At 31.5% G+C, this 11,456-nt stretch overlaps 1 protein-coding gene across 1 annotated transcript; it reads right to left on the bottom strand.

Annotated features, from left to right (window-relative positions):
* Window positions 1-5,703: 5,703 nt before the first annotated feature.
* LOC106754669 (calcium and calcium/calmodulin-dependent serine/threonine-protein kinase) lies at window positions 5,704-11,241 on the bottom strand. Its single transcript, XM_014636720.2, has 9 exons — window positions 11,041-11,241; window positions 10,476-10,954; window positions 10,082-10,387; window positions 9,626-9,680; window positions 9,214-9,324; window positions 8,882-9,114; window positions 8,022-8,229; window positions 6,737-6,796; window positions 5,704-6,047 (listed from the first exon to the last, which is right to left on the bottom strand). The coding sequence occupies exons 2-9, from the start codon at window positions 10,895-10,897 to the stop codon at window positions 5,868-5,870; spliced, it is 1,575 nt and encodes a 524-aa protein (XP_014492206.1). The 5' UTR covers window positions 10,898-10,954; window positions 11,041-11,241; the 3' UTR covers window positions 5,704-5,867.
* Between the last annotated feature and the right edge of the window lie 215 nt (window positions 11,242-11,456).

The raw sequence follows: 11,456 nt of genomic DNA, 5'->3' as shown, positions 1-11,456 counted from the left end.
AAAATATTTTCCTTTTCTTTTACAAAAATTAAAAATCAATAAAAAATATTTTGAAAAGGTTTAAGCACACGTGCGACCATTCGCGTAGGCCTTGTGCTAAAATTCTTTTCCTTTTCTTTTTACAAAAATTAGAAATCAATAAAAAATATTTTGAAGAGGTTTAAGCACACGTGCGACCGTTCGTGTAGGCCTTGCGCTAAAAATCTTTTCCTTTTCTTTTACAAAAATCAAAAATCAATAAAAAATATTGTAAAGGTTTAAGCACACGTGTGACCGTTCGCGTCGGCCTTGTGCTAAAAACCTTTTCCTTTACTTATATAAAAATTCAAAATATCAAATGTCCTTTTTCAAAAAACACAAATGATCTGTTCGCTAGAACTACGTAACCCTGATTTCTCATTTTGAGAATACGTAGGAGCAAGGTCAATCCTTGTCGGGCACAAAAAATAAAAAAGTATTTTTGTTTCTTTAGAATTTTATTTTTAGGGATAATTAAACATTTTGAAAAACCACATCAAGTTTGCGCATTTAATTAAAGGTACTGCCTTAGGGCAGACGTTGTAGAGTGCTAACACCTTCCCTACACGTAACCGACTCCCGAAGCATTTAATTATACTGGTTTGGCTAACAATGCCTACAATCAGTGTCCTTCCAACCCAGGAAGCAAATGCACTATAATGGTTGCGGTTTTTACAACAAAGAATTTATAGAAGATCTCCACGTCAAAAATATAAATATCCTCTGTAACCCAAAACCAAATTATAGTTGCACAACACAATCAGACTTGCAGCAAGAATCCCCTATTCTGCAATCTGCAACACCACTTTGAACAATCCTCAAAGTGAACTATCCCCCTGTATCACAACAGGTCCAATTCCAGCAATCTTCACAGGATACCAAGCCTCTCAGAAAATTCCAGCAGTGTTCACAGGATGCCAAGCCTACACGATCAATCACAGAAGCACCTTCTTGTGCAGATATTGATCAGCCAATGAATGCACAATTGAATCTCCTCTTTGAATCTCTTTCAAGAAAGATCACCACTGTCTTCTTAGAGAATTCTTGGAGTAACGAGAAATCTGAAACAGAAATGAAAATTTCAGATCATCAAAAGTCTTGCGAACAAATTAGTGTTCAGTCTATTTATAGATTTCTGTTAAACAGTCAGATTCTCAGTCAAATGTGTTACTAATTCAGTCGACTGTATTATACAGTTATAACAGTTTAGTCAACTTAGTAGCCTATGGTCAACAAATAACAGAACTCATTCAATACAGTTGACCAAGTCATCAATGCTCAACTAACTTTTAAAAATATAGCTGTTAGAGTGCAAGAGCATAACAAAATTCCAAATCAAACAACATATACAGTAGAATATGTAAAACACAATGTCGACTATCACAATGTTAAACACTTTGAAATTCTTTTCTTCTCAAAATCGCACATAGCACTAATTCTCAAAATCTGTACAAAGGTTTTAGCATAGTCAAATCCATTAGTGATGTAGTCGACTGTACTAGAACTTTGTAGCACAAGAATAAGTTCGTAAAACTGCTTGCGACGTCTTGCTTTAAAATATGTGTAGTAAAACATATGAAATGATGCATAACACACAACACATTAAAGCATATACACATGTTCCAAAAATATATCAATCAATCAACACAAGAACATGTAACACAGTACATACACATACACATGTTCAACAAACATTACAGTTTAATCAGCATAAGAACATGTAAAGCAACAACAACATGTACTTGTTATTAAGCAATGTGTTGTCATCATCAAAAACTAGATTGATATAGAAATTGTGTTGTCAACAATCTCAACCTTTTTTGATGATGCACAACCATGATTAATAACTAACCATGTTTGCACACTTTAATACAAAACAAAGTAGCAGTAGTAATTAACTCAGTTAAAGCATATATGTACTCTGCATGTAACACAATCAATCAACAAAATATATCACACAAAATGAGAAATAATCAATAATATCCCCCTTTCATATAACACTATAAGATCATAAATTTTCTCCCCCTTTGTGAATTAGCAAAAAAGGTTTGCTTATAATACTTTGCTGAAAAAAAACAAACAACCAGAAATACATCAAACATAATATGCAAGTTTTCAAAGTATAATGATGATCTCCATATCACATTCAGTCACATGTAAAAAAAAAAATAACTCCCCGTGAAATATAGGCATGTGAATGAAAATATGCAAAGAGTGATACTCCCCCTATTATTATGCATAAGTAATAAAATCAAATCAGATGCACAATGCAGCATATCACAAATTAAACAATCAGTTCAATCACAGAATTGTATCAAAGATAGTATAGCACTCAATTCAGATATGCAATGATACAATTATCAACAATCTCACAATATTATCTCAGATAAGATGATTAACAAATTATTTATAGTAGAGATAATAACAGATATATCATAATAAGCAATCACAAAAAGAAAAACCAATATTACCTCTTTGAACGAACCGAACACTCAACAACTGCAAAACTCGCTCACCACACCAGAAATTCCTAAAAACCTATAATTCACCGATTGATGGGAGTAGACCAACCAAAAGACTAGAAATGTGATCAGAAATGGGAAGAAGAAGCTGATGAACACATGCAACCAGAAACTTGGCTTGCATGTGTCAAAAAGTTTCGGAATCTCACAAGAGCTCAAGAAATCGAGACTTACCAACTCTAAACAAGACTTTGATTGGTGGGAATGGAAGCTCTTGACATTAGAATGGCTTAGGCACTGCCTGATTATTGATACCAATACAAAATTTATGATACAACCACAAACTTAAAGCAAGAATTCTAGCTTCCCTTACCTCACAAGAAATAGCCCCAACTCAAAGAACGTTCTGTCAATTACTTGAAAAGCAAGGAATATGCCGATTACTTGAAACACAAATTTTTTTTATACGAATCTACAAACCACCAAATTGAAAACGGACACTTAGAACTCAAAAATGAGTAGGAGAAACATGATTGCACATGCAACAATACAAGATTCTTCTAAAAATAGATTAGGAACGGGAGAGGAAAAAGAAATCAAAACTTATATAATTTAAAATTGATCGGCTAGAAATGTAGACCTCGTCTCCGTGATCGTCTAGACACCTCCTAATCACCAAAGAGATGACTCAGGATTTAGAACTCTAATAGAGAAGGTAGAAAACTCTGGAAAAGAGGTTTCTAGAGAGATCATACGTTTTAAAATAATGAAACTCGTTTATAACAAAACTATTTATAAATAACTCATTTAATATTAAAGTAACCGAGTCTCACTATTTTTAAACTACCACCAATTCTAAAATACAATTTTCTAGGGTTTTACAAATACAAATTGTTTCGGTGATAATTTTGGGACCGAAAGGACTAACCACGATGACGTGGTTCTGCTTCCTTTTGACGCTGGATCTTCAAGTTCTTTCAATACTATCTATGCATGAATGCTCTCAGAGGTTCGTCTTTTCCCTGTCTGAGATTGACGAGCTCGGCGGTCGTTATCATCTCCTTCTGGTTGGTGGCGTACTGTTTCTTAAATAGAGTAGTGACAGTGCGAAAACTGTCAATGGACTTGGGAGGAAGAGTGTAATACCATTCTAGAGCTTCACCCTTCAAGGATAGGGAGAAAGCTCTGCACTTGACTGGATCGCTCTTGGAGTAGAAGGCCATGGAGTCGATGAAATTCCGGAGATGATGTTCCAGGTCAGTCGTTCTATCAAATCTTTCTATCTGTGGGGGAGGCCGATCGGGCATCGGCGCTTGCATAACGACTTCTGTGAAGGGTAAAAGCTCAGGTGATCGAGCGGGGGGTGGATGACTGTTTTGGTCGTCATTGTGGTTGTTGTCCTCCGACATCTCTGGACGTTTTTCTTTGAGTTGAGCAATCTCCTCAGCTAGCTTCTGGTGTGCTTCTTGTTGTTGGCGAATAATCTGGGCCTGCTCCTCCAGTCGAGCTTGTAGTTCTTTTATTATTTCTCTAGGGTCGGTACCGTCCATGCTTCTTGTGGTCACCATAAGGAGTCTTCACTTTCAGGCCCCACGGTGGGCGCCAAAATGTTTCGGTGATAATTTTGGGACCGAAAGGACTAACTTCGATGACGTGGTTTTGCTTCCTTCTGACGCTGGATCTTCAAGTTCTTTCAATACTTCAGCGGTACGTTCTCCAATCTATCCATCAAGTTCCAACTTCTGCCCGAGAGGGGGGTACCTGTAAAGGCACTCCGATGATCAAGTTAGACGTCGGTGATAGCGTGTTCTCAATTCTCAGCAAAGTAATGCTTAGAATGAGGAAAATGGTACTGCAATACGATTGTATTGAAAAGAGAGAATGTGTAGAATGTCACTGTACCTTGTTTGGAGTCTTTTGCTCTTTATTTATAGGCTTTGGATTGATATAACATCAATAAAATATAAACAGAATAAAATATAAACAAACTTACTTGATCAAGTAAACTGTTTTCATAATATCTATTACTTGGTTGACCGTTTCTATTATTTGATTCGTGATATGGTAATATTTAGTTCTCAGCTTCTGTAACATGATGGGCCGTGAGCCCAATAAGAATTGATTATCCCAATTATGACCCAAGTTCGATTATCGTGTCCGATCGTTACTTCCGCCTGTTGGAGATATACTACCGTACACAAATATATAAGTATATAAATAACTAAATATATAAATATCTAAATATATAAATTCATAAATATATAAATATATAATATATAAATACATAAATGTATAAATATTTAAAACGACTTAAAAAAATTCCCCACGATTCCTTTCTAAACGACTTAAAACTTATAGATTTGAATACTAAATTATTTGAATGTTACAACTCTCACCCAATTTGCTATAGATATGAATAACATTTAACCTAAAAAACCAGTTTTATCTTTTACGATACTTAAGATACAAATTAATATGATAACTTATTAATGCATATTTATAATAACATAATATATTATATATTATCCTTAGAATATTATTTTAATTAAACATATCATTAAAATATTAATATTCCATTATTTTTTATAAAATCTTCTTAATATTTTTTTAAACTAAAATATTATTCATTAAATATTATTTCATAATTTTTTTAAAATGAAATAAATCTTTTAAATTATAGTTAACAAATCGTTATATATATATATATATATATATATATATATATATATATATATATATATATTATAATTTCTAAAATTTCATAATATCTTTAATTAAATAAATTAAAATAATTGTTATATTTACATGTTAAATTATTTTATATATAATTAATGATTAGAATTTAATTTATAAATTAACATTAATAATTTAAATAGTAATAACATTACATATTTGTATTCTTGAAATAATATAATATAAAAAATTAATCTTTTAAATTATTTTATATTTTAATTTTAAATGTTGAAAGAGTCGAACAGATCGTCCATCTTGATCTGCATTTTAACCTGTTGATTTGAAGAATTAAATAAAGCAAGTCAAAATAATCTGGTAAGTTAAAAATTTCAAACTAATTCAATACATTTAGACGGATTGTTGATCCGACCCGGGAAATTAATTCCAGTTTTGCCATTTTGAAGCAAAATTCAACTGTTTCGAAGAATAATTTTATGATAGTTTTCATGATAATCTTATTGAATTTGGGATCTTAACTTTGAGAGTGATGTAACATAAGAAGCATAATTGTTGATAGTTAATTAACTGTCTAAGCAAAAATTATATGATACAACATGACTGTATAGTCCTACTGTATCAAGGGAACAAAAAAGGAGAAAAATAGCAGTGCATGATTGATAAGAGTAGCATATAGATTTATGGAAATTTGAAGAACTATGATTGTGGTCTTAGAGAAGAGAGAACAAGATCTTGAAGAGAGCTATCTCTCTGCATGGCAGCTTTGAATTCATCAAAGGTAACTTTTCCATCACTGTTGGCATCCATTCTGTCAAATATCTCATCCAATTTCCCAGGTTCAGTGATATCAGCTGGCAAACACTCTTCTGGTAAAGCCTGTTTTATGCTCAATTATATTAAAATAATAAAAAAATCTATACCACGATCGATCTAATCTAAACGTAAGACTGCACATTAATAAATAATTCGATATCAATATAATAACATATATAATAAACTTTAACTTGATTATGTTAGAAGTTAGATAAGACCAATTTATAATATATAAGTAGAATGCAGACCTCATCTTACACTGGTTTTGTGAGATTGAGTTAGACCTAAAACCCATTTCTAACATATTCTAATACCATTTTAGAATTAACTCAATACACAAAATCAACTTATAAGTTGAGATTTATGCTCATTTATATATTATAAATTGATTTTTTTTATAGATTTCTAACAATATTTATATTTAAATTTTCAATAATTTTTTTTTTTGTGTTTATAGTTAATACAAACTTAATTTTAGTTTTTTTTTTTCTTTCTAAAATTGATTTTCCTACAAAAAGAAGTTCAGAATCTGTTTCTGACACTCATGTTTTAACACGAAAAATATACTTATCTGATATATCTTAAAGAAGTTTTAGATCTTTGCATCAATCTTGAAATGGAGTTTTAGAACCAAAATAATGAATTAAAATTTCAAATTAATATCTCTGTTTTTAAATCATAGATTGAACTTATCTTATTCCACAATTAAGAGAACCAAAATGCATTTTATCCTAAAAAAGAAAGAACATTACTCTAAGCATGGATGCGACTTCTTCCTTGGTGATGCACCCTGATCGATCTGTGTCATACATCTGTGGTCAAAGAAATTAGTGAGGCAAATTATCAGTAAATTATTATTTTTTCTTTAATAATAAGAAAAATTAAAGTCATATTAAAGATCCGTGATTTTTATAGCATGAGTGTAAAATTTGTTACACTAGTTCAGAAGTTCTATTAAATCTTAATCACAATTACACTATTTTTACTCTCCAAGATAAATTCAAAGAGTATTATTCCTCATCTTCCCTTTTCTTTTGAGTTAATTAATCCAATAAATAGAAATAAATTGATTCTTGATGTTTTTAGATTGATAGAAAAGTGAACAACAGTAATATTTTCAAAGATATTAGAATTTATTTGAATATTTTTTCATAAATATTTTAAAAGAATATATTAAATTAGTATTTTTATTTGTATTTAGGTTGGAGATTTCATGTTAATTAAATATATTAACAAATTAAAATAAAAATGAAGTATAAAGTTAATTTTATAAACTGGTTTAGTTTTGTGAAATTGTGTAAATTATAAATTCGTTTCCTAAGATGGTATCAAAATTATAATGGATTTTGTTTTCCTAAGATGATATTAAAACAATAAATAATTTTGTGAGTTTGAATTAAATATATAGCTATTTAGTAATAATTTATGCTTTCAATTCATACCTAGTGATAATACATGTAATATAAGTATTTATTTTTCTTTTTTATGATAATAAAAAATAATAAAATTGTAGTTATAAAATTAATAGAAAATAGTTTTATAATTCTATTGTAGATAATTTTATTTATTTTATAGGTAATATTATTATTATTATTATTATTATAGATAATTATTTTAATTTAAAAAATAGTTAAATTTAAAAAGATAATCAAATAAAAAATTGTTATATTTAAAAAATATCATTTGAAAAGTAGAATTGGTAAGGTAATTCTTTTAGTATGAGAAAAAAACGGTATTAAAGTATGAAATTGAAAAGAAAAATGTGTATATAAAAATGGGAATCCTTGTTATAGATAATTGTAAAAATAAATATAAGTTATTTAATTTATGGGTAATTTTTTTTATTATAAAAAAAGAATAAAAAAAAACGGTTAAATTTTAAAAAAAGAATAAAATTGTAAAATAATTATTTTAATTTAAAAAATTAATTACTTGAACGATAAAATCAGAAAAGAAAATGTACATTCGAGATTGATATAGAATAGATATATGTTTGTGTTTGTGTTGAGAATATATGCGGTTAGTGAAAAGGCAAACCTGGAAGCACAAACGAAGAGCATCATCTCCTTTGGAGTTTTTGAAGCTGGAAAAGCCACATAGAATCTCTCTCATGTCAACTGTTCCATCACGGTTATTGTCAAACAAGTCAAATATTCGTGGTGCTAGAGGGACCAGTGATGGCCTATTCATTGCTTTCAGCACCTCTTCAAACTCACTTAGAGTGGCATTGTCTCCACTCACACATCTGTTAATACCCAACAACATTTTCTTTTTCACTCCAAAACATAAAAATTAATATCACCTTTAATCAAAACACTTAAAAACAATTGATTTATATCTTTTTATTTGATATGGTATTCAACTTTTTTTTATCTGTATCCTGAATTCGTTAAGGAGTGAATTTTAAGTTTAATTTAACTCCATAAAACTAGATTATAAAATAAGGTTTGTATCTACTTATATATTCTAAATTAGTTTTATTTGTAGTTCATGAGAGATTTTCATGAGAGAATTATATACATCTCATAAGACTAGACATTAATGAGTAATCCGATAACCATCCGATAGTGAATAAAATAATATGCCCAATAAATTATAATAATACCAAAATGATAACTAACACAATATTTTATTACCTAATATTTGTTAATAGAATATTTGACTATGTAAACAGGATTTACCTAATTTTTGTATGAATGTGGTTGATAATATATTTATCAAAATTAATTATGGTGCCTATGATCATTGATGAAAAAAATAGGAGTTACTGTTTTGTTGCGTTGGCTTTCAAAGTGAAACTGAAATTACTTATAGGAAATGGAATCTAATGCATAATATATACATTGCTACTAGTATGGTGAGGTCTGAAATTTGATCTTTAACTTGTGAGTACTTACATTTTCTTAAAATTTATCCTGAGGTTTTCAATTTCCTCTTCTGTGAGATCATGTGTTCCTACCAAAGATTTCAGCTTTTTGGTTCTGAGGAAGATTGTGGAGCTCCAAACACTAGCAATTGCAGCTGCACGCAGTTTGCGTCTTGCGTTGAAGCTCTGCAATCTTGAGACAATCTCAGGGTCCATTGCATCATCCTTGGCCTTGTCACCTACCACCCATGGATGACTCAGAAGCTGTTCCAACACATACAATGTAAGTGTGAGAGGGTTATTGTTCATAGTAGATATGCCTCAATTGAAGAGATTAATGAAGTTGGTAAGAGTGTACAATACATCTTGAGCACTAGGTCTCCTACTAGGATCAACTGTCAGAAGATCTGAAATTAGCTGCTTTGCTGATTGAGTAATGCCCTTCCATGTCTTCTCATAGAAACTGAAGTTCCCCTGTTTCAAAGTATTTGATTTGGTAAGCAAGATCATTATAGAACTGTCACTTGATGAACAAAAGATAATTGTAGTCTTGCAGTAATTTAACAAGACACTATACCTTTATCTTGGTCATTGGATAAGACCCAATGCAAAGGCAAGTGAACTACAAATGATGTATCCTATGTATTTACCACTTTTATGTGAAAGTGGTATGTACTATGACAGAAACATGAAGTGGAGCCAAAATGGATTATCTACTTAAGTAAAAGTCACATCCTGATACATTGCTAATTTTTGCTCTGCCTTTGTTACTTACATTCATTATCATTTGTTGTTTCTGGCGGTTAGTCTGAGCAATGAAAGGTGGATACCTGCAAAATATGTAATTGAAGCATAGAAGGAAAGATTACAGTGAAGAATAGAACAATTGATCAAATACATAATGCATGTGTTGGAAAAATCATGTCAAATTTGCTAGAAAATATGTAAGAGCTATAACTTCTGTCTTCTTACTTATCAAGAACCATGAAAATTTACATTAGCGTGTGTGAGACAAAACATGCTAACAATGTGCCAAATGCCAAAACTGAGTGGTGATGTTAATTTCAATGGAAATCTCATCCAATTATAAGGCGATACCATATTTTATTTCAATGTCTATAACTGATTGAAGACTTTCCCTATTTGGCATGATATGTGCTGCAATTGCACATGGGTAGATGGAGACAGACAGAACATGAACATGTGAGGTTGAAAAAAAAAGTCAACATACCCAGAAAGTAAGATGTATAGAATCACCCCAAGAGACCACATATCACTCTTGGTTGTTATCTTCCCTTGAGAAAGAGCCTCTGGTGAAACATAATCAATGGATCCAAACAAACCAACAACTGGGTCAGTGAATTCTTCAACAGAACTCAAACCAAAGTCCATGATCTTAAGAGGAGAATCCCTCCTCACATCCAAGAAAAGACAATTCTCAGGCTTCAAGTCTCTGTGCACAATGTTAGCTCTATGAATAGCCTCTAATCCTGAAGCTATCTGGCGAACCACACCTGCAGCTTCAGTCTCTGAGTACCTGTCATTGATTCAAACATATTGCATTCAAATAACCGAGTGAGATTTTCAGAACATTTTAAAGGGCTTGAATGTTTGAGAGGCAGTACCTATCTTGTGCTACAATCCTATCAAACAGTTCCCCACCAGAACACAGCTCCAACACAAGGTGCACTCCATTTGAGTCCTCATACACATCATAGAGGTCAATCACATTAGGGTGTGGTGAAACGTTTTCCACTATTCTCCTCATCACAAGAATCTCATTGGTGAGCAAGGCATCTGAGACTGAGACTTGTCTCCATGGGAACCCCATCATAGCTGCTGAGCTCTTCTCTGCAGCACCCTTTGGTCTTGGAAACCCAGAAGGGTTTGAGGCAGTGCCTGATCTTCTCAAAGTTTTGATGGCCACATGGGTTTTGGTGTCACTGCTTGATTTTCTTGTGCCTTTTCTAACAACAGAAAATCCACCTCTTCCTAGAACATCTGAGACTTCATACTCATCTGAGAGTGTTCTGGCTTCATACCCCATGCTGTTGTGATGCACACAAAGTGTTTGAAACTAAGGAATCTTGAAGACTCAGAAAATCTGCAGGGACAATAAGGAATTGTTAACTCAATGATAGGAGGAGCCTTCAAAACGCGTGTTGAAACGGTTGAGAGTGACATGATAACCTGTAAGAGTTTATGGCATAAAATATGATGCAAATTGGGATAGGTACAAGAGAAAAAACAATGTGGCTGGTGGAAGGTATTTGGGAAGGGACAAAGACAGAGTCAACTGCTAGCACTATGTTATGTCTTTAATGTTTCCATCTTCACCATTTAGCCACATTGACATTAAAACTGTGTCAAGATCAAGAGTAAACAAAAGTAAAGAACTAGGATGACTCACTTGGATTTTATCTAAATCAGATTTTTTTTTAGTTTTTTTTTTTCAGCATTAAAAATACATTAATTATTCGTTGAAGGAATGTGTTGCAAGTTTCACATTGATTAAATATAAGATCAAATTATAATATATAAATGAAGTGTAAACCTTATCTTACAAGCCACTTTTGTGATATTGAGATAAGTTTAAAACCACTTTC

Source organism: Vigna radiata, unplaced genomic scaffold (genome assembly GCF_000741045.1).
Source record: "Vigna radiata var. radiata cultivar VC1973A unplaced genomic scaffold, Vradiata_ver6 scaffold_209, whole genome shotgun sequence".
NCBI lineage: Eukaryota > Viridiplantae > Streptophyta > Magnoliopsida > Fabales > Fabaceae > Vigna > Vigna radiata.
The sequence above is the reverse complement of the archived record's forward strand: the minus strand, read 5'-3'. Positions and strand labels throughout refer to the sequence as shown.

Bases quoted from the DNA above. Each gene is read 5' to 3' on its own strand.
- LOC106754669 (XM_014636720.2), bottom strand. From the start codon at position 10,897: ATGGGGTATGAAGCCAGAACACTCTCAGATGAGTATGAAGTCTCAGAT. The intron at 10,388-10,475 runs GTACTGCCTCTC...AATCAATGACAG, and splicing joins AGGATTGTAGCACAAGATAG to GTACTCAGAGACTGAAGCTG. The intron at 6,797-8,021 runs GTTTGCCTTTTC...CTTTGACCACAG, and splicing joins CTCTTCGTTTGTGCTTCCAG to ATGTATGACACAGATCGATC.